This window comes from Lithobates pipiens, unplaced genomic scaffold, assembly GCF_037356315.1.
Source record: "Lithobates pipiens isolate NorthernLeopardFrog02 unplaced genomic scaffold, aLitPip1_a1.2 Scaffold_8, whole genome shotgun sequence".
Taxonomy (NCBI): Eukaryota; Metazoa; Chordata; class Amphibia; order Anura; family Ranidae; genus Lithobates; species Lithobates pipiens.
Genome location: NW_027507903.1, coordinates 243,385,901 through 243,409,647, shown reverse-complemented (window position 1 = coordinate 243,409,647; position 23,747 = coordinate 243,385,901). Strand labels below are relative to the sequence as shown.

Here is a 23,747-nt window from a genome sequence, read left to right as displayed (position 1 = left end):
TATTATTTGTTTATTTAACTGAGCAATTGGTAGCAAATAAGAGAAGTTCATTGTTAGGGTATACTTTTAATTGTGTATTTAGCAGAGAAAATTGTAGCACATAAGTGATGTTAATTGTTAGAGTCTATACACTTTAAGGTTTATAGTACAAATAACAGGATTCATGTTCGTCAGAATGTAAACTAAGCAAGAGACAGATGGAGGCAAAGGAAGATTTAACCTGGTTGTCAGTTATTATTCATGGAGCCCCTTCTGCTTAGGGTTATGGGGTCCTTTCCTTACACAGAACCTATGCAATAAAAACCTGTTACTCTCGGGGCCATCTTAATAGCATCACGGGCCCCTGGGCAAAGTAAGGCACAAGCCTTCCCCAATTTACACACCTACTCTCAAGAATGAAAGTATAAATAGTTAGATAGATTTGAATTTTTAACACTATAAACAAAAAAATCAGATTGATGCTGCAGCTGTCTTGGTAAGTATGAATGTTTTTTTTTTTCATTCCCGCACTTCTCTTTTATTTCCCACTGTGTAGCCCTTTTACCATATATCCTTACTGTGCAAATTACAAGCTAGCCCCTTACTCACCAACACACACATACATTGGCTCCATATATGCAGAAAGACCACTCTCACTATGCCTCCTCACAAACAAACTGACACCCCAAGTTCTATCTCAATTGGAGAATAGCTTCCCCAAAAGCTCGAATTTCTACTCAACCATGACCATCAATTCTTCCCTATTATGTGCTTATAAAAACATCAAGGCAAAGTATGAAGTCCAGGTTAGATGCATATAGATTGAAGACAACAATCTCTGAAACCCTAGAACAGACTATTGAAAACTGAAAAATGACTTAATCAATTAATGTTTGGCCAAAGGTATTAAAAAAAAAATGTGGGGAGATTATTTTTTTAGACTTAGATGGCTTGCTATTTTACTATCTTACCATTTTTGTTTGTCATTCAGCATCAAAGTTAATGGAAAAGTACAATTTTGCCCCAAGGGTTGTGAGGCTATTGTTGATTCAGGAACCTCCCTCATTACTGGGCCTAGTGCTGAAATAAAGAAGTTGCAGAAACTAATCGGAGGTACACCCATGTTATTTAATGAGGTAATATTTTTTCACTTCCCTTTGATATTTGTTGTAAGGCTATGATGTCCTGCGCCCACTACAGCATCATAAGGAAACTATAGTTTCATAGAACAAGAATGCTTAGATGCATCAGCTACTGCCTTTACTGGCTGCCACAAAAGAATACAGTAATGAATATTGCATATTATGAAATGGTTTATATTTGGGCCACTGTACAGAAGCCTCCATTTCAGAGTCATTAGCGCGAGGTACAGCATGTTAATTTCATCGCACTGTAATAAGGTACTGTGTTGTGTTTTAGGCCTACAGTCTTGTAGCCATGTTCCTGAAGTCATTATGCCACGTACACACGATCGGACTTTCCGACAACAAAACCGTGGAATTTTGTCCGACGGGCTTTGGCTCAAACTTGTCTTGCATACACATGGTCACACAAATGTTGGCCAACAATTACTAAACGTACTATGTGGTTTTTCAGCTCTTTAGCTCCACCCTTTGGGCTCCTTCTGCTAATTCCGTGTTAGTAGAAGTTTGGTAAGTGTTGATTCGTGCTTTTCTTTTTGCATTTTTCATTTAGCGCTTTTCAGTTCCCGTTTTTCATTTTGTGCTTCTCAGTTAGTTTCTGAATAGCCGTCCGTTAACCAGATATGTTGCGGAATCGGAGGAGATAATGTGTTATTTATTATTGGCTTTGGAGTTATTGCTTTGACATAATTTTTTGAGTTGAATAATGATTTGATTTGGTATATTTTCTATATTTTTGGATGCATAGAATGCACTTTTTGCTTAAGTTCTATTGGCCGATAGCATGTCTAATTTTTTTTTATTTTTTTAATGCCCAATAAAAAAATCGTGGAGAATAATACATATGTGTTTTACTTCAAATGACAGTTTGGGAGTAGGCAGTTACATTTTAAAAAATAAAATGTAAAATTGACAAGGGACACCAATATACAGTATCTCACAAAAGTGAGTACACCCCTCACATTTTTGTAAATATTTTACTTTATCTTTTCATGTGACAACACTGAAGAAATTACACTTTGCTACAATGTAAAGTAGTGAGTGTACAGCTTTACAGTGTCAATTTGCTTTCCCCTCAAACTATTTAAAAAGAAATGAAACAGTCAAATTAGCCCAATTTTTTTGCATAAAGTGAAAGATGATGTTACGCTGAGTAACTAGATACCAAACAAGTCACACTTTATAATTGCACGCACTCGTGGAATGACGACAAACTACGGTACCTAAAAATCTCAATAGGAGACGCTTTCAAATTTTTTTTCGGTTACCAGGTTAGAGTTACAGAGGAGGTCTAGTGCTAGAATTATTGCTCTCGCTCTGACGATCATGGCGATACCTCACATGTGTGATTTGAACACCGTTTACATATGCGGGCGCGACTTCCGTACGCGTTTTCTTTGCTGCGCAAGCTCGCGGGGATGGGAGCGCTTTAAATTTTATTTTTCTTATTTATTTTATTTATTTTAACTACTTCCCACCCGGCCAATGTATATAAATGGCCGGGTGGGAGCCTCCTCCTTCTGACTGGACGTTCAGGAACGTCCTTCAAAAGGAGGGGGATCGCGCGCGTGGCCGCACAGCGGCACGATCCCGATGCACTCGTGTCACCCGGACACGGCGCATCTTGGATCGGCAGGAGGGCTCTGTGATTGGCCCTCCTAATCACATGACGGCCGTGTCCAGTCACAGCCATCATGTCAATTTAGGGGAGGGGTTAATTGTTCACAGGTGTATAAAGGTAGTTATACAAACTCCTCCAGGAGCTTGCTCCCTGATGGTGGCTTGCATGTGGATTTTGTGAACACAAGTGGAATTTTTGAACTAAAGTGGAGAGTTAATAACCAGGAGTTGAAAACAGGAGTTAAGACTGGAGTCTCTAACCTCTATCCTACCTCCATCCTCCCCTCCATTTTAAAGATCCCACTGCAAGGGGCAACCAGACAGCTCTCCGGAAATGTCAGGCTGACAGCAAGCCAGATTCACCGGAACCAGAGTGTTTAACGGGGACCACCGCAGCCAGGCAGGGGCGTACCTAGAGCATTTGGCACCCAGGGCCCATCCTATATCTGGCACCCCCCAACTGTAAAAACACCCACAAAAAAACACCCTCCTCTGCCAAGATCAGCGTTTTTTAATTCTGCTTTCTTTTTTAAATGGCGCTGTTGGCTACCGAGTAAACCGGAAGTGACACTGTGCTGTCGCTTCCAGTTTTCTACATCGGAGACCTGATCAAAGGCAAATTCGGCTTTGTTCGGTTTCTGGCCAGCTGGCTGGTGGCTCAGGTCTGTGGTAGGGATGGGAGACTTGGGCGAAGCTGTGTGGGGATGGGGACGTCCCCTCCCGCTCCTTGTAATAACAGCCGATGCTGTTCATCCATGGTAGCCAGTGACAATAGATGGGAAAGGACAGAGGTGTCACTCACTCAGGTGTGAGAAGATGCCACATTTTTGGACAGATTGTGCCAAGGTCAGGAAAGTGGAGAGCTGGACTGGAGCTGCTATGAGGGAGACATCAGAGTGAGACAGCTGACAATACAAAGTGTGGCCCATACTTTGCATTATCTACTGTCCTCAGGGACAGATCTGATCCAGAGATCCCACTGTATGGCGATCTCTGGATTGGATCTGTCCCTGAGGACAGCATTGGCATTGATGATTTGATTCAGATTTGGGAACTGACCTGCTGACAAGGCGTGTTGCTTGCTGGACCGTGGATGGGATCTGATGGCCGCAGGGAAGATGGCAAGATGCTGCTGTGACCTGCTGCTTGCTGGATGGATCTGATGGCTGCAAGATGTGGGTGTAAGTCCCCCCTTTATCAGATCAGCTCATCTACTTTATACCTGGTTTGTGAATACAGCAACACCACCCCCCCCCTTACCAGGTAAGCTCACAGCTCAGCTACTATAGGTGAGTGGTAGTCACACAGCAATATACAGCAAATACATGCATTCTGCAACCTGTATACAGCACACGCCTGCATTCTGCAACCTGCACACAGCACACGCCTGCATTCTGCAACCTGCACACAGCACACGCCTGCATTCTGCAACCTGCACACAGCACACGCCTGCATTCTGCAACCTGCACAAAGCACACGCCTGCATTCTGCAACCTGCACACAGCACACGCCTGCATTCTGCAACCAGCACACAGCACACGCCTGCATTCTGCAACCTGCACACAGCACATGCCTGCATTCTTCAACCTGCACACAGCACACGCCTGCATTCTGCAACCTGCACACAGCACACGCCTGCATTCTGCAACCTGCACACAGCACACGCCTGCATTCTGCAACCTGCACACAGCACACGCCTGGATTCTGCAACCTGCACATAGCACACGCCTGCATTCTGCAACCTGTACATAGCACAAATCTGGAGTCTACAACCTGTACACAGCACACGCCTGCATTCTGCAACCTGTACACAGCACACGCCTGCATTCTGCAACCTGTACACAGCACACGCCTGCATTCTGCAACCTGTACACAGCACACGCCTGCATTCTGAAACCTGTACACAGCACACGCCTGCATTCTGCAACCTGCACACGCCTGCATTCTGCAACCTGCACACAGCACACGCCTGCATTCTGCAACCTGCACACAGCACACGCCTGCATTCTGCAACCTGCACACAGCACACACCTGCATTCTGCAACCTACACATAGCACACACCTGCATTCTGCAACCTGTACATAGCACAAATCTGGAGTCTACAACCTGTACATAGCACACGCCTGCATTCTGCAACCTACACATAGCACACGCCTGCATTCTGCAACCTGTACATAGCACAAATCTGGAGTCTACAACCTGTACACAGAACACGCCTGCATTCTGCAACCTGTACACAGCACACGCCTGCATTCTGCAACCTGTACACAGCACACGCTTGCATTCTGCAACCTGCACACAGCACACGCCTGCATTCTGCAACCTACACACAGCACACGCCTGCATTCTGCAACCTGCACACAGCACACGCCTGCATTCTGCAACCTGCACACAGCACACGCCTGCATTCTGCAACCTGCACACAGCACACACCTGCATTCTGCAACCTGTACATAGCACACACCTGCATTCTGCAACCTACACATAGCACACACCTGCATTCTGCAACCTGTACATAGCACAAATCTGGAGTCTACAACCTGTACATAGCACACGCCTGCATTCTGCAACCCCTCCCCCATCAGGTCAGCTACACAATACCTACTACACAGCAACCCCCCCCCCTTCCCCTTCCCCTTCCCCTTCTATGACAGAGCAGCACAGTAAGGATGGCAGGACAGACACACTCCAACGTCTTCTCACAGCTCACACACCCCCTATCACCAGCTCACCTCGGCTCTCAGCTTCAGCTAGGGAGGTTTAGACTCCAGAAGATGATGTGGACACAGTGTGTAACAGCAGTCACCCCCGCGCTGAATGATGACACACTCAGCTCGGCTGCTCAGCAGTGGTGGGTGGAGCTAGCAGGGGAAAACAGAAACTAGACCATACTATTTTGGCCACAGTGCTGGGGGTGTTCAAGCTCACAAAAAAACTCACAAAAAACCGAGCAGCCAGAGCCAGGGATTCCCTTCAGGATACTGTCAGACAGTGTCTGAGTGCAGAGTGAACCCCATAGCAATGCCACCCAGCCACTTACACCCCCCTCAATGTGTGGCACCTGGGGCGGAACGCCCCCCCGCCCCCTGCTTGGTACGCCCCTGCAGCCAGGTAAGTTTGAACCTCCACTTCCCCCCCCCCAGTGATTGTTCCAGGGACTCCGTCCGACCACCTACGGGGGTCAGAAAGGAATTTTTGCCCCACTGGTGCGTTTGGCTGCTACTGTCAGGGGGTTTTTCGCCTTCCTCTGGAACAATCGGGAACAACCGTAGGTTAGCATAACCCTGCCTCCGGCCTCCATTCCATTTTTCACGCTATCCTAGGATGACTATTCCAGATCACAGCCAGACTTCTTTTCTGAGCGGAGACCTTCACCTTAAGTAAAGGTAGCCGGAACAGCCAGCAACCGAATACAACAACTCCTTCCGCATCCATATAGGCATCCCCTGATCAACTTGCGCGCTAATAGCCTCAAGCACGGCGGCAAGTCTGATACTTAGCCCCTCCTCAGGATCAATACCCTGATCAGGATCATCATCTTAGGCCCATAGTACCATCAACAGCATCCACAAACCATGTGCTACTTCAAATACTCAGCTGAAGTTCTGCACAGACTAAGGAACATCAACACCACATTGCCATCTTCCATACAAAAAATACTTCAAAGAGAACAACTATTAAAAACCGGACGACAAGCAGCTCCCAACCACAGGAAGACATCTACTCGACCACTACAATTAGATTGCGCCTTGATTAACGCCAAGTCTGCAGTCAAACATAGACTGGAAGTACACGACTTCATCATCGAGAACAATGTAGACTGCCTCTTCATCACCGAAAGCTGGTTAACCTCTGACTGCAACACCATCCTCACTGAATTGGTGCCGGAAAACTACAGGATCCTAACCGAACACCAGATAGGGAAAAAAGGAGGAGGCCTAGCAGTGATCTTTAAAGGTCACCTGGATCTCACTAAACCATCTCAGAACCCAGTGTCTTTTATGGAAACCCTGACGCTACATCTTCAACCAACACCCCATGACACCACTCATATTCTACTGTGCTACAGACCACCGGGACCAAAGTCCAATCTTCTTTCACCCCTCACGGAATCCTTTGCAAGGCACACCCTAAAATTCAAAAATGTCCTGGCACTCTGAGATTTCAACCTTTGGGCAAACGAGCCTAAAGACCCCATCGCGACTGCCTGCATCAATCAACTAGAAGAACTGGGTCTCCAGCAACTGATAAAGACTCCCACGCATGGGTCAGGACACACCCTGGACCTCATTTTCAAACAGAACATTGACATCAACATACTCGACAACATAACTCTGCCATGGACGGATCACCACGCCATCAAATTCAAAATAGCTACCAACCTCACCAACGAAAAACGGAAACCTGTAACAACAACGCATTGGACCAGATCGCATAAAAAACCGTACTCCGAATCCTTCAAATCCACTCTGTCCAACAAGATAACTACAATAACCTTAAACCACTCTACGGAGGAAACACTCAACTCCCTGAACAGGGCATTGCTGCAATCAGCAGACTCTGTAGCACCAAAACGCAGGGCTCTCATCAGGAAGAAAAACTCTGGATGGTTTAATAGCTCCCTCGCCGTACTAAAGCAAGAACGCAGAAGAGCGGAAAGAACACGGAGAAGAAATACCACAGAGGAAAACCACTTTAATTACAAAAGTCTCACAGAGAATTATCGGAAAGCAATCTTCAAAGCCAAAAAGGACCACTTCTCATATACAATCTCAACGGCCGCAAACCAACCACGGGAACTGTTTAAACTGGTTAATCAATCAATGAATCCGGTGTGCCTAGAACCCCCAGAAAGTGAATCCCAGGATTACTGTGACAAACTGTCGGATTTTTTCATCGATAAAGTCAAAACCATCAGGGAAACAATTTGTCAGAAGAAAACATCCAACCTCAGCCAGCAAATACATAAAGAGGATGTCTGCACCAACATACTGCAACCGCCGAAATTTTCACTATCCCCAATTACCGTAGACACAGCAAAAAACATCATTAATAAACTGCGTGACAGTACCTTACCTATTGACATCATCCCCACAAAACTACTGAAGGAATGCTCCGACATCGTGGCTCCAACCATAACTCACCTCATAAACCGATCATTCCACGAAGGGATTGTTCCCAGCATCCTCAAACAAGGCATCGTCAAACCTCTACTCAAGAAACCAAACCTGGACCCTCAGGCTCCAAACAACCGTAGGCCAATTACAAGCCTCAACACCATTTCTAAGATCATGGAGAAAGCTGTAGTACATCAGCTAAAAGTTCACCTGGATACTTACAAACTCCTGGACCCGCTGCAATCAGGCTTCCGCCCGGGTCATGGAACAGAAACAGCTCTCCTCAAGATTTGGGATGACGCCCTCGAAGCAGCAGATGATGGAGAGCCGTGTCTCCTCGTACTGCTAGACCTAAGTGCAGCGTTTGATACAGTAGATCACAATACTATACTCGTCCGACTCACAGAAGTAGCCGGAGTCCAAGACATAGATCTCCAATGGTTCGCGTCCTTCCTAGGAAATCGGTCACAGACAGTGAAACTAGGAAAATTCCTCTCCGAAACTCGGGCAGTCACCTGTGGAGTCCCTCAAGGCTCTCCTTTATCACCCGTTCTCTTCAACATTTACATTCGCCCACTCCTCCAAATCATCAGATGCTCAGATCTCTGCTTCCACGCTTACGCTGACGACACGCAACTTTATTTCCGGATCAATGGAAAAAAAGATCACCAACAACAACTTGAAAACTGCCTCAAATCAATAGAGGACTGGATGACCACTAACTCCCTCCGGCTGAACGAATCAAAGACAGAGCTTATTATCTTACACCCAAATCATAAGCCCGCAACCAAAACCTCCTGGTCTCCACCAACCGTCTTTGAGCAGACTATCTCCCCAAAGACCAAAGCAAAGAGTCTTGGGGTTATTTTAGACGCACAAATGTCAATGGATGCGCAAATAGGATCTGTAGTCAGTGGATCTCACCATCTGCTACACATGCTTCGCAGACTCATCCCTTTTATCCCAAAGAATGACAAAGCAGTGGTAGTTGGAACAATCATTAATTCACGACTGGACTACGCAAACTCGCTTTACATAGGATTACCACAATATCAACTTGCGTGATTACAACTGGTCCAAAACACGGTGGCAAGGCTGATAACAGGAAAAAAACCCTGGGAATCAATCTCTCCTTCGCTGAGGAGCTTACATTGGCTAACCGTAAAAAATCGGATTACGTTCAAGACCCTTTGCCTCACCCACAAATGCGTGCATAGAGAAGCTCCGCAATACCTAATGGAGAAAATAAATCATTACACACCAAACCGCAGTCTTCAATCAGCCAACAAAAACCTCCTCCCCGTGCCCAAAGCCCGGTATAAATCCAAGGGGGATCGGAGATTCGCTGTCCAAGGGCCTCGGCTATAGAATGCTCTACCAATCAACATCCGCCTGGAAGAAAATCACCTGGCTTTTTAGGAAAAAACTCAAGACCTTCCTCTTTTAGCAGATGATCAAAGCTCGCCACAGCGCCTAGAGGCAATTCAGTTTGCATTGTGCGCTATACAAGTATTTCATTCATTCATTCATTCATGTGATGTAAACAAACAGCCGGTTGCTAGGCAATTGGCTCTTCTCTCCTCACACGGAAGTCGTCGCTGAGGAGAGGAGAGCAGATCGCTGCAGCCGGCTGGTGATCAGTGAGTATGAGCTGTTTTTACAGCTTTTTACTCACTGATCACCAGTCTAGTATAAAACACACATGTCCCCACACATGTCCCCAAAACACACGTCCCCAAATCATAAAAAGACATGTCCCCAAATAATAAAAATACATATCCCCCACATATGTCCCACTAAAATCACATGTTCCAATGATTATCTGCACACATATGTATGTGATCACCTGCACACATCTGTACATGATCATTTGCGTACATATGTCCGTGATCACACAAACCAATTATTGTTCTCTTAACGGAATTTTTTTTACCAAAAACATGTAGCAGAATACATTTTGGCTTAAATTTATGACAAAATTTGATTTTATTGGATTTCTTTGAAAATAGAAAGAAGAAAATATTGTTTTTTTTTCCAAATTTCCACTCTTTTTGCGCTTATATCGCAAAAAATAAAAAACAGTCGTGAATAAATACCACCAAAATAAAGCTCTGTTTGCGCGAACAAAATGATAAAAATTTCATTTGGGTACAGTGTAGTATGACCGCGCAATTGTCATTGAAAGTGTGAGAGCGATGAAAGCTGAAAATTGGGCTGGGCAGAAAGGGGGCGAAAGTGCCCTGTATTGTAGTGGTTAAAATTAATAAATTGTTTTTTTTTTGATCACTTGTGACAGTAATAGGTGGTGACAGGTACTCTTTATGGAGGGAACGGGGGTCTAAAAGACCCCTGATCCCTCCTTTACACTTCAAAGTATTCAGATTGCCGTTTTCGGCGATTCTGAATTCTGTATATATTTTTAAATCCGGCACCATTGGCAGCCGAGTAAATGGGAAGTAACGTCATGACGTCGCTTCTGTGTTTACAATTAGGAGACTGGAATGAAGCCGCATACGACTTCATTCCAGTCCCTTCCTAGCAGCCAGAGGCATCGGATGCTTGATCGCGGCTCCCGATTGAACGGGAGCCCCGGTAAGAGTGGCGGGAGGGGGGCCTCCGACTCCTCCGGCATAACAGCTGAGTGGCTTTTAGCCACATCGGTTGTTATGGCTGGAAAGCGGATCGCCCGCTCTAAAAATCAGTACTGGGATGATGCCTGCAGGTGCGGGCAGCATCCCGGTATAACCCCCGGAAGCTGAGTACGCACATCTGTGTATGCTCGGCGGCAAGGGGTTAATGTCTAAACCGCTGGCAACAAAAGTGCGTACACCCCTAAGTAAAAATTTCCAAATTGGGCCCAGTTAGCCATTTTCCCTCCCAGGAGTCATGCGACTCGTTAGTGTTACAAGGTCTCAGGTGTGATTGGGGAGCAGGTGTGTTAAATTTGGTGTTATCACTCTCACTCTCTCATACTGGTCACTGGAAGTTCAACATGGCACCTCATGGCAAAGAACTTTCTGAGGATCTGAAAAAAGAATTGTTGTTCTACATAAAGATGGCCTAGGCTATAAGAAGATTGCCAAGACCCTGAAACTGAGCTGCAGCACGGTGACCAAGAGTACACAGCGGTTTAACAGGACAGGTTCCACTCAGAACAGGCCTCGCCATGGTCGACCAAAGAAGTTGAGTGCAGGTGCTCAGCATCATATGCAGATGTTGTCTTTGGGAAATAGAGGTATGAGTGCTGCCAGCATTGCTGCAGAGGTTGAAGGGGTGAGAGGTCAGCCTGTCAGTGCTCAGACCATACGCCGCACGCTGCATCAAATTGGTCTGCATGGCTTTCGTCCCAGAAGGAAGCCTCTTCTAAAGATGATGCACAGGAAAGCCCGCAAATAGTTAGCTGAAGACAAGCAGACTAAGGACATGAATTACTGGAACCATGTCCTGTGCTCTGATGAGACCAAGATAAACTTATTTGGTTCAGATGGTAACAAGCGTGTGTGGGGGCAACCAGGTGAGGAGTACAAAAACAAGTGTGTCTTGCCTACAGTCAAGCATGGTGGTGGGAGTGTCATGGTCTGAGGCTGCATGAGTGCTGCCGTCACTGGGGAGCTACAGTTTATCGAGGGAACCATGAATGGCAACATGTACTGTGACATACTGAAGCAGAGCATGATCCCCTCCCTTCGGAGACTGGGCCGCAGGACAGTATTCCAACATGATAAGGACCCCAAACACACCTCCAAGATGACCACTGCCTTGCTAAAGTATCTGAGGGTAAAGATGATGGACTGGCCAATCATGTCTCCAGACCTAAAGCCTATTGAGCATGGGGCATCCTCAAATGGAAGGTGGATGAGCGCAAGATCTCTAACATCCACCAGCTCTGTGATGTTGTCATGGGGGAGTAGAAGGGGACTTCAGTAACAACCTGTGAAGCTCTGGGGAACTCCATGCCCAAGAGGGTTAAGGCAGTGCTGGGAAATAATGGTGGCCACACAAAATATTGACACATTGGGGCCCAATCTGGCTATTTCATTTTCACTTAGGGGTGTACTCACTTTTGTTGTCAGCAGTTTAGACATTAATGGCTGTGTGTTGAGTTATTTTGAGGGGACAGGAAATGTACACTGTTATACAAGCTGTACACTCACTACTTTACATTGTAGCAAAGTGTCATTTCTTCAGTGTTGTCACATGAAAAGATATAATAAAATATTTACAAAAATGTGAGGGATGTACTCAGTTTTGTGAGATACTGTAGTTGTATCTTTGATCTTATAAACTAGGGGATAATAATGTTGTGGTAACTTGCACAAATGAAAAAAACAAAAAAATAATAATAATAATATCATTCTTGATATCACTAGAAAAAAAGCCTTTGAAAATTAATTTGCCATAACTCCATCAGTATCACCAGCAAAGCAACTTCATTATTATCCCATTAAAGAAAAAGAGAATTGTGCGCTGCATTTGGAGATTTCATAATTTGCCGCATCATGAATGTTAATTCTCCATTACAAACGCTAGTTTACAAGACCAACCGCTTCTGGCTCCCACTTGCTTCCGAACATGCATGTTTGTACGTTGGACTTTTGTCCGACGGACTTGTGTACACACGATCGGAAAATCCGACAACATACATTTATTGGAGGTAAATTTGAAAACATGCTGGCCAACATATGTTGGCGGAAAGTCCGACAACAATTGTCTGATGGAGCATACACACGATCAGATTTTCCGCCAACAGTCTGACATCCAACATTTCCCATCGGAAAGTCTGATCGTGTCTATGCGGCTTTAGTCACTTCCACAATATATGTTATAATTTGCTATATTTTTTGACCTTGAGAAAAGGGTATTATTTTTACTTCCATTTTACAGTACTCGGTAGGCTGCAAGAATTTGTCTAGTCTTCCAAGCGTGACCTTCACCATAGGACACAGAGACTACACTATAACTCCTGAGCAGTATGTGATTAAGGTAAGCATATAGATGCATATTATCCGGTCTGTGCTGCGAGTGTAGATAATATGCACTACTTAGGAAGTTTGTAACATACTAACATGTTGTACTTTATCATAGGAGCAAACAGAAAAATCAGTAATGTGCCTGGTTGGATTTCAACCCATGGATTTCGCTACTAAATCTGGAACTCTCTGGATCCTGGGAGATATTTTTATGTCCAAGTTTTACAGCGTGTTTGACCGTGAGAATGACAGAATTGGACTGGCAAAAGCCAGAAAAAAAAGGCACACACAGCAGGACACAAAAAACATCTTTTGAATGTGTCATCTACATGTCCTCTGCATCTTCTCAAATAGCAAAAAAAAAAGCTTTTTACATTTCTGTATTCCTTGAATAGCACTGCTTAATGGAGAGGGGAATCTTACTGTCAATATACACTCACCGGCCACTTTAAAGGAACACCTGGCTAGTACCGAGTTGGACCCCCTTTTGCCTTCAGAACTTCCTTAATTCTTCACGGCATAGATTCAACAAGGTTTTAGAAACATTTCTCAGAGGTTTTGGTCCGTATTGATATAATAGCATCATGCAGTTGCTGCAGATTTGTCGGCTGCACATCTATGATCTCCCATTCCACCACATCCCAAAGGTGCTCTATTGGATTGAGATCTGGTGACTGTGTAGGTCATTAGAGTACAGTGAACTCATTGGAGGGGATTTATTAAAACTGGTGCAATCAGAATCTGGTGCAGCTGTGCATTGTAGCCAATCGGCTTCTAACTTCAGCTTGTTCAATTACGCTTTGGCAATAAAACCTGGAAGCTGATTGTTTTTTTGAAGAGTTGCACCACATTTTGCACGCTTGAGTTTTAGTAAATAGCCCCCATTGTCATGTTCAAGAAACCAGTTTTAGATGATTTGGGCTTTCTGACATGGTGCATTATCCTGCTGGAAGTAGCCATCAGAAGATTCACTGTAGTCAAAAAGGGATGCACATGGTCAGCAACAATACTCAGGTAGGCTGTGGCATTTAATCGATGCTCAATTGGTACTAAGGGGTCCAAAGTGTGCCAAGAAAAGATCCCCCACACCATTACACCATCACCTCTTCATACCTTGGTTGTAACGAGTGGTTATTTGAGCTACTGCTGCCTTTCCATCATCTCAAACCAGTCTGCCCATTCTCCTTTGACCTCTGACATCAACAAGGCATTTTTATCGACACAACTGTCGCTCACTGGATATTTTCTTTTTTTTTGACAATTCTCTGTATACCCCAGAGATGGTTATACATGAAAATCCCAGTAGATCAGCAGTTTTTGAAATACTCAGATCAGCCCATCTGGCACCAACAACCATGCCACGTTCAAAGTTACTTAAATCCCCTTTCTTCCCCATTCTAATGCAAGTTGTCTTCACCACATCTAGATGCCTAAATGCATTGAGTTGCTACCATGTGATTGGCTGACTAGCGATTTGTGTTACCTAGCTATTGAACAGGTGTACCTAATAAAGTGGCAGGTGAGTGTACATTCTAAATATACTGTAATTGCTTAATTGATTAGCTCATTGTGGTTCACTGTAATGCTTTAATTTTTCACATGAGAATTGTAAAATATGTACACGTGATAAAGATCTAACTTCTTTAAATTTACGAAGGTATTTCATGATATATACATATTTAGGCCCCTTTACACCTGTGCATATTAAGTGCCGTGTACTAAAAAAAAGTCGTGCATGCTGCATCTTTGTCATCTAAACTCTTGTTTGCTATAGAGTTAAATGGTAGCGTGCTTAAAATGCAACAAGCCAAAAAAATCACAGATGTGAATCAGCTCTTAAAGTTTTTTTTTTATTATTGCCAATACTAGTCTTAATAACATCATGCAAGGTGAGGTTACTTAGATTCCATTCACAGCAGAGCATTTTGTGCATGTGTGCAAAATCGGGTGTTCATACACGCAATCATGAAATGTGTAAAAAATGCATGTCACGCTTGTGGTGCCATTCATTGTTAATGGCACTCCAAATGCAGCAAGAAGGCTCGCAAGCAAGAAAGACACTTAAAGAAAAAGGTTAAAAAATGCACGAAATGCAACGCTCTAAAAGATATATTAGCTAGCAGCCCTATGCGTGTGGCAAAAAAAGCACACAAAAATGTACAAAAACACAACATGATTTTGCGCACATACTTAAATTGCCTAGGTGTGAATCTAGCCCTAGGAAGATTTATTTTGACAGATTACTGTGACATACTGTTTGCCTTTGTCAATCCAGTATTTTACTATTTCTGTTTATGTCACATAAAGGCAATCACATGTGAGTACATCATATAACATACTATAAGCATCTAAAGTGGTGATCTGGTGTAAACCAGAGTAGGTCAAATTACAGTAAACAAAGAGGAATACATGGGTAGATTACCTTCACTATTATAGTGTACAACTTATATGGAGTGCGAAAAGGGGTATTATGGAACTAGGGAGATAGAGATGGAGTATTGTCAGCAGTTTAATAGCTGCAATTGAGTAGTAGCTTGTAAGGGAAGAAGAATAATGGGTGACAAAAAAGGCAATGGTGTTTCATTTAGAGGTAGAACTCAGATGACTAGAAGGCTTGTTCCTAAGGTTTAACCAAGGGGACCAACATTTTTGTTTATAGGCCATTATGTGTTTCAGAGCGTATGTGTCGGAGTTGTGGTTAATTACTTCACTAATATTCGGGGCGATATTGGATTTCCATTCCATTCCAAGGTCTGGTGGGAAGTGGTCAATTCATACGCTTAGTATTAGAGTTGCAATCAAATGAAAAATTTAGTTCCAAAAGCTGCGTATTTGGGGGCAATACCCTAGCATATGAGGTAGGGTCCCCACTTGCCCACATCCTCTCTAACATTGATTGGAGCTATGGAGTTTGCTTTTGGCCAGTATATAGGGGGTGTAATACCAGCAGAGTTGAAGCTTTTGGGTCCTTTCCCAATAGGTGAAGCATTTGGAGGTTGTTAGATTATTCATTATGGCTTTGTGCCATTGTTGGTTGGATATGGGATGAGTAAGATCTGTAGACCATTTTGGTAGTGGTTTGAATACTGTAAAGGTGCATTTATTGTGTAAATGGTTGTAAAGCAGGGAAATTCCTTTTTGTGAAGTAGTCGGTGAGGACCAAAATTGCCATATCTTGAGGGGTAACTCTAGGGCTGAAATAGGAGAATGGCACAAGAAAGATGCTAGTTGGGCATATGTCAGGAATTCCCCCACTGAGAGGGCATATATAGAGATTAGTGTGGCAAATTGGACTGGTTTGTTGTTTTGAAATATGTATGATATCTTATTAATACCACTTTTGTTCCAGGATGTAAGGAGAACTGGAACGTAAAATTTGAGAATCTCTAAGGGCAAGGGGATTTTAATTCGCCGGTTAGCAATATTGCCATGGTTTAAAAAATATTTCCATGCTGTGATAGTTGCGGAAATGGAAGGATGGTCCATGTCTATGTTAAGTATGTGGGAGAACGAGTTAGCTAATAGTGGGTAGCTGAGGTTGACCCCTCTGATAGTCTCCTGTTCTAAGGTGCACCATAGATTAGTGTAGGACTGTTGAAACCAAAATCTTGCTCGGTCCAGTAAAGTCGACATGTGGTTAATCATTTAAGTCTGGGGGCCCCATAACGCTCCCTGGCCTATGCTTCCTGATGAATGTTGTGGGTACATCCTGGCCTACCATTAGCCCAGATAAAATTGTATAACAGTTTCTGCATAGATCTGAAAAAGGATGATGGCACTGGAATGGGAAGAACTCTAAAAATGTACAAGATCTTGGGGAGAATCGACATCTTAAAGGTTGCCAACCTGCCAGCCCAGGATAAGAAATGTGAGCTCAGTTTGATGAGGTTCTTTTGAGTATTGTCGATTACGGGGATGTGGTTATATTTGTATAGGTGGGATATTGGCGTTGTTAGTGATATTCCTAGCTATGGAAGGGAACCCATTACCCATGGATATGCGAAGTGGGATTATAGGGTGTTTTTGGTTGTTTCATCAATGTGGATCCCCAAGATATTAGACTTTGTCTGATTCACTTTGTAGTATGAAAGTTGGTTATATTGATTAATAAAAAGCCGATGGACATTAGGGAGGGAATGTAGTGGGTCATTTAGGGTTTCTGATAGGGTCATCCATGGAGCTCTTAATTGATAGATACACCCTTAATTTGTGCATGGGATCCTTTTTTTCTCCGCTAATGGTTCCATTGCGAGAGCAAATATAAGTGGAGACGGGGGCAGCCTCGTCCCATTGGAATTATTTAAATTTTTTGGAGAAAAGGCCATCAGAATACATAAAAGCCGAAGGAACCATATAGAGTGCAGAGATTGCTTTAAAAATCTCTCCCTGTATGCCAAATTTCTTTAGAATTTGTGATAGGTAGCTCTAATGAACCCTGTCGAAAGGCCTTCTCTGCGTCTAAGTAGCAAAGAAGGCGTCTGGTTGCGTTCAACATGGTGCATAAGATTTTATATGTGCCTTATTGCATTGGGAGCTTGGCACCCCTGAATAAACCCCACCTGGTTTTGTTTCACCAGCTCATGTTAGTTTTGCGTATAGTTTCAAATCATTTTGCAAAGATATGGGCCTAAAGTTTTGTACATACATCGGGTCTTTTCCCGGCTTCAGTAAAGTAATAATGTGTGCAGTCAACATTTCAGGAGACGGAAGCTTCAGACACAGCGGCATTAAACAGACTCCAAATGTGGAAATAGTAAGGGATGGAAAAACTGGTAATATTCAGAAGTAAAACCGCCTGGGTCATGGTGATTTATTATGTGGGAGGGACTGGATTGCAGTGCTAATTTCTTGTTGCGTAAAGGGCTGGTTTAAGTTTAACAATTTATTAGGAGACAACCTAGGCAGAGAGACAGATTCTAAAAAGTCCTCTATTAATTTGGATGTAGGCTGTGTGGTATTCGAACCTTGATCTAAATTGTATAAAGAGTCATAGTAGATGCCAAGGGCGTCTGCCATCTCCTGGGGGTTTCATCGTTTTTTTCTCCCATTTTGGGAAGGTGGATGTGGGATATTTTTTGTTTTTATCTCGCCGTTGTCGGGCCAGTAATTTCCCAACTATATTTCCATGATGGTAGAAATTGGCTTTAACAGATTTAGTTTGATTAAGATGTTGGGATAGTAGTAATGATCTCAAGTCAAGTCTTGCCTGATTTAGTTGTTCTAGTAAGTGGGAAGTTGGTCTCTGTTTATGGGTTTGTTCTAATTGTTTGAACTTTAACAGGATATCGTTAATTTTCTTTAATTGTCTTTTGCTTCCTTCCCACCGAGCTCAACTTCATCATTACCACTGTAATAAATGCCTTGTCTGAGTTCCACAGCTTAAAGGGGGTGGAGGCAGACAGAGCATCAAGTTCAAATAATTATTTTAGGGAATTCTGTATGGAGGTTTTGCGTTCTGGGTGTGACATAATCAGAAAGCCATTACGCCAATGATTTGCAATAACAACCTTGGTATAGTTCAAAAGAAACGGTTGATGAGAAATATATTTTCTAATAGGAAAGAAAGATAGAAAAAATTACGATTCCAACTGGGAATCTGAACGGGTCTTAGTTGCAAAATTTGGGGTATAACTGCTTGTAGAACAATATAAACACTGCATATGCTCGCCAGGGCTACCTCAGTGCGACTGTAGGGTTGTTGCACAGACTCAGTCGTGGGGGGGGGGGGGGGTTAAGCTGGTCGGCTTCCTCAGGTGCAGGTACATGGCGTCCCCTGTGGGTTTGTGCGGGGGGATCAAGGATATTCCATTTCCACAATAAGCGGATTCCATCAGCTATGGAGGTAACTAAATAGGTGTGGTCATCCTTAGAGATAAGACGTTTTGCAGGGTATCGGCATTTATATGCAATATGATGGTTCCAAAGAGGTTTCGTAATTGTGGACAGTTGTCTCGGTTGTTGCGTAGTGTGGGAAAATAAGTTCACTAAGATGGCTCAAATCTGGAGGTGTTCTGGCAGTTGGTCAACTCTCCTAAAGGTTGACCTTAAGGTTTTCTTTCATTTGGAAGAAATGGATGTGAGCTAAAGTATCTCTGGGTAGGTGTGCAGGGATGTGCTTTATTTTTGGCAATCTATGAATGTCATCCACTGTCAGATCTCCTAGGAGTGCATCAGGAAGTGCTGCTTTCATTATTTCAGTAAAGTAAGCTTTTAATTCTGGCTGTTTGACAGACTCTAACATTATTACGCCTGGAGCGATCCTCCAGGTCAGCGATTCTGGATTTCATCCAGTTGATATCATTTTCATGCCTGTTATGGGCATCTATGAGGTCATTGAAAGTTTCTGCAAACTCTGTCTGAGTGTATAGGGCTTCTTAGAGATAACAGCATGTCCTTTAAAATTGTGTCAAGCACCAGCTGGTCATTAGTAGAGAACTCCATAATGGAGTCTTGCAGCTCCCTAGTGTCCTCTAGGCAAATAGAACTTTCACTCACCTCTGGTGCAGACTTTGGGTGAGAATGCCGCTTCTGCTTGACTTTGACAGGGCTGGAGGAGCTGGAGGAAGCCTGTGAGACTTGACCATTGCTGTGCTATGGAAGGTCGAATATGGGGGAGAACTGTTGCAGTTGTCTCTCTCCTGTACTGGTGTGGCTCTGTGATGCTTGTGGTGAGTGGCTGGCACCATCTTGACCTGAGGAGCAGTGCTTCTGGGAGAAGAACTTGGATATTCTCCCCGGTGGATTTCTGTCCTTTCTTTTCCGAGACATGTAGGTGAGCTGTGCCCACCCCTAGAGGTGGCAAAACTGCCATTATCCGAGGCTCTGTGCAGCTGTATTTGGCTCGGATGTGCAGGCTGTGTATGAAGCAGCTGTTAAAGCAGCCATCTTCTCCGCTCACCGGACTATTTCTGTTTATAACCATGAACAAACTAGTATTAATTATATATTATTATTATATATGCAAGATTTCTTTAGGAAAAATATATCAATAGATGTAATGTTGTACTGTTAAAAAAACTAAAGAAACACTGGTATAATTAAACAAAAGCTGGTATTGTGCTGTTTAGTAGAAATTACCTATTATTTTGCATAACTGCCCACCTTGTTTTACCACTCCTCCATGCAAAATTCGAGTTGCACAATGTTTGTGGGTTCCTTACATGAACTGCCCCTTTCAAACACTACCACAACATTTCAATGAGATTCAAATCAGGGCTTTGACTAAACTAGTCCATAACCCTCCATTACTTCTTTTTGAGCAATTCTTTTGTGGCTTTTCTAGTGTGCTTCAGATTATTACCGTGCTAAAAGATCAGTTTCTGGTTTAACATAATTTTTTAGATGGCCTCACATTCTCATTAAGCACACTTTGATATGCTCAAAACCTAAAATGTAAAAACCTCATTTGGCTCAACCATCATGCTGGATCAATTAAGATCAATTTTATTAATCAAAATATATCAACATTAAAATGGTACCACAAACAAATCCACACTTAAAAATCAAGCGAGCCCTCCAGATGATTGCTTACCCCTCCAAGCTCTGTGGTCACCAGTGGTAACGTTGGTTATATCATTATTCAATCACACTATTGTTTTATGCATCTTCTTTTTTCTTTTGTTACAATTTGACTCATGAATGAATGAATTAAATACCTGTATAGCGCACAATGCGAACTGAATCGCCTCTAGGCGATGAAATTCATTTTTCTTGATTATCCATTTTTCTTGATTATCCATTCACATGGTCTGAACTGCCTGCTTTGACCACAACCATACCCTGGATCTAGTTTACAGAGCGCTGCATTATAGTTTTTCTTTGCTTAATCTACATTGTTCCAGTGTTTGTCAGCTGCACTGGGATGGATCCACCACTAGCCACCGATTGTCGTACACAGTTTCTTTATATGACCTACAGTTTTTGTAGCGCTTCAGGACTCTCTTGGTTTTTACAAAATCCTCACTGTATGGTCTTCAGTCTTGCTCCTGTATTCCTGATACTCATTCTGATCTTGTTATTGACCCGGTTTCAACATGATTTCTGGGTTAATATTAAAAATCGGTGTTGGGCTCCCACAAAGAATTGAATAAATGAGTATCCCAATGAAATATATCCTTACTCAAACAGTGTAAAAACCAGTGAAAAAATTATAAATAAAGTGCTAAAGTGCATAATATGTCTCTATATCAATAAATAAATAAATAAATTGATAAACCAAGAGAGCAATCGATATATGAGCCAAAAGTAGTGTCACTCATACAATAGTGTAAAAACCAGTGATCAAATTAATAAACTGCTAATGTGCATGCTATATCACCTTTATAAAAAGTAAAAAAAAAAAAAAAAAAACATCAATATATAAACCAATGGTGCTATTACTCAGGGTGACATATATGATAGTCCAAGAGATGGATTACACAGTGAAAGTGTCACAGAACAGATGAAGCTATATGGTGGAACGGTGAGTCCGTGATGCGACAATCTCCACACTCAAGTGATATCCACATGTTCGCTAAGCACACTAGGTAATTACCTTAATTACCTTACTGCTGTAAGGTATACAGCGTATATAGCCTCTGGGGAGAGCACAGGGGGTCAGGGAGAGAGCTTCAGACTGTAGCGTCACCACCGTCCATAAGGGTTACTCCATAGATTAGATCAGCATGGGCACTCAAAGGATAAATGTAAGACCCACCATAGTGTAGTAGATTTGTAAAAGTTACCAATTTATTAAAAAAAATTCAAACTACTCACACAATGTTAGATGTAAATCGCACAGTAAAAATACTACGAGCGTACCGCTCGGGTGTAGACGTCACTTCCGGTGTCCTGACATTACGCCATTACTAGTAAAAAAAAAAAATGATAGAAATGCCGTAAATCTATCCTTTATTTTCTAGAAACTATAATTATATATATAATATTTTTTATACCAAGAATATGTAGAAGAATATATATCAGCCTAAACTGATGAAGAAATGTTTTTTTTTATTTTGGGGATATTTATTATAGCAAAAATTAAAAAATATTGTTTTTTTTTCTTTTTCAAAATTGTCGCTTTTTTGTTTGGAGCACAAAAAATAAAAAATGCAGAGGCAATCAAATACCACCAAAAGAAAGCTCTATTTGTGGGAAAAAGAGGATGTCAATTTTGTTTGGGTACCACGTCGCACGACCACGCAATTGTCAGTTAAAGCAAAGCAGTGCTGTATCACAAAAAATGGCCTGATCAGGAAGGGGGTAAATCCTTGCGGGGCTGAAATTTTATCAACTTGGTACAGCAATCCCTGTTTGACTAGAGTATGAGGAAACACAAACTACACCCCAGGACTCACTAGGTTTTTGTTATTTATCTTCATGTTCTTTCAAGCTTTGTAGGAGTAGGATCACGTCATTGAGCAGCTTCAAAGCTGTCCCAAGAGAACTCTAGCTGGCATACCAGACATCTTGTGGGTTTCTGGGGACACCTCTTGTTTGCCAGCTAACATGGTAAAATGAAAAGATACACTTTCATCAGTGGTCACCCATATGGCACCAGCACCAAAGTTATGTTCAGATGGGTTCAGTTCCCACTCAGAAGATAGTACAGTATTTTCATGTTCTGAGGCTTATTTCCCCTAACTGCACAGTTCCTGAAACAGTGGACACTCTTTCCCTAGGATCACACCGTGCAACAGTAAAGGAGATTCTTCTACTTTGTGGAATACAGTTTCCCAACCGGTTTAAAGGTCACCATGGCAGTGAGGTATGTCTTACAATCACTGTGTACACACAAAACTACTACCTGGCTCTGGGTCAAATGTTCATGGTCCACAAGCCAGGTATGTACAAGGGTACCTATGCTGCCAGAGTCTTGGAGAACATGTGCACTTTTTCCACTTACCTTGACCATACATACCTGGATCTGTGACTAGACGTGAGTGGGCGACAGGGACGTATGCATAACGGTGGCACATTCCATAGAAACCTGGGACGGAAGATATTTTGTAGTAATATGTGCCCACTTATCACACCGCCAGCACTGTATTGTCCTCAGTCTCAGCAGGGGCTCCCAAGGATAGATACATTTTGACCATTCAGTGGAAGAGGTGGCTTACATTTCTCAGGTGCAGAGCTAATTCCGAGGTCCTCATCGACCAGATGTACACTGAGTTCACCTATGCTCTTCGAGCTTTCTGGTTCAAGCCACTTTTTTATCAGGTAACATTTCTTTCAAAGGCGTGGGCTCCTTTGGTTATCATTCCTGGTTATCATCCAGATCATACCTTCACTCCATAGAAAGTTATTATGTAATTCGTAAATCAGCCAAATACCAGACCTTGAGTAACTTAACTGCAAATTTGCTGAAAGAATTCACAGTAAAATTGACAACAGAAAGCCAAATAGTAAAGTGGTATACAGGAAAACACAGAATAAAGTAAGAAAATGTTGAAGGAGAGAAGTTAAAAGATAGATGTCCTCCACTGAGGAAGGTGAGTAGTGGTGCACTCTGCCACAGTCCATAACCTAGTACACAATTCTAGTAGTTGTAAGTATAGGCCTATTCAGATGTCACTGCCTTCATGTTCACATCAGGTTAGTAACTAAGAAAGCCATGCATATTTTAAAAACTTTGGCAATAGCAATTCCCTTATTTCTTAATGGTTGAACATTTTTAGTGGGACTGCTTTAGCAGTCCCACTATTGTTATTCGTTTTTTTATTTGTTAATCATCATCATCATCATCCTTTTTAATTTTATTATTCTGTACGTATTTTGGCTCTGCGTAACTTTCTGCATACTTTCAGCTATTAAAGCCATTCAACTTTTAAAATGTTCAGCTTTCAGCTGATGTGTGCACTTCTTCAACTTTTTTTCTACTATTTATATTTTTTAAAATATTAAGCTGTTTAACACTTTTTTAACATTGAAGTCAATG

The 23,747-nt window shown here is 42.7% G+C and overlaps 1 protein-coding gene across 1 annotated transcript in view; it reads left to right on the top strand.

Moving 5' to 3' along the window:
• LOC143960408 (cathepsin E-like) overlaps window positions 1–14,481 on the top strand; it is a 58,115-nt gene extending 43,634 nt beyond the window's left edge. Inside the window, exons 7-9 of the mRNA XM_077468995.1 lie at window positions 971–1,115; window positions 12,744–12,842; window positions 12,945–14,481. Of these exons, the coding sequence (XP_077325121.1) occupies window positions 971–1,115; window positions 12,744–12,842; window positions 12,945–13,145 (445 nt within the window). The 3' untranslated portion in view covers window positions 13,146–14,481. The remainder of the gene's footprint in view (window positions 1–970; window positions 1,116–12,743; window positions 12,843–12,944) is intronic.
• Window positions 14,482–23,747: the final 9,266 nt, after the last annotated feature.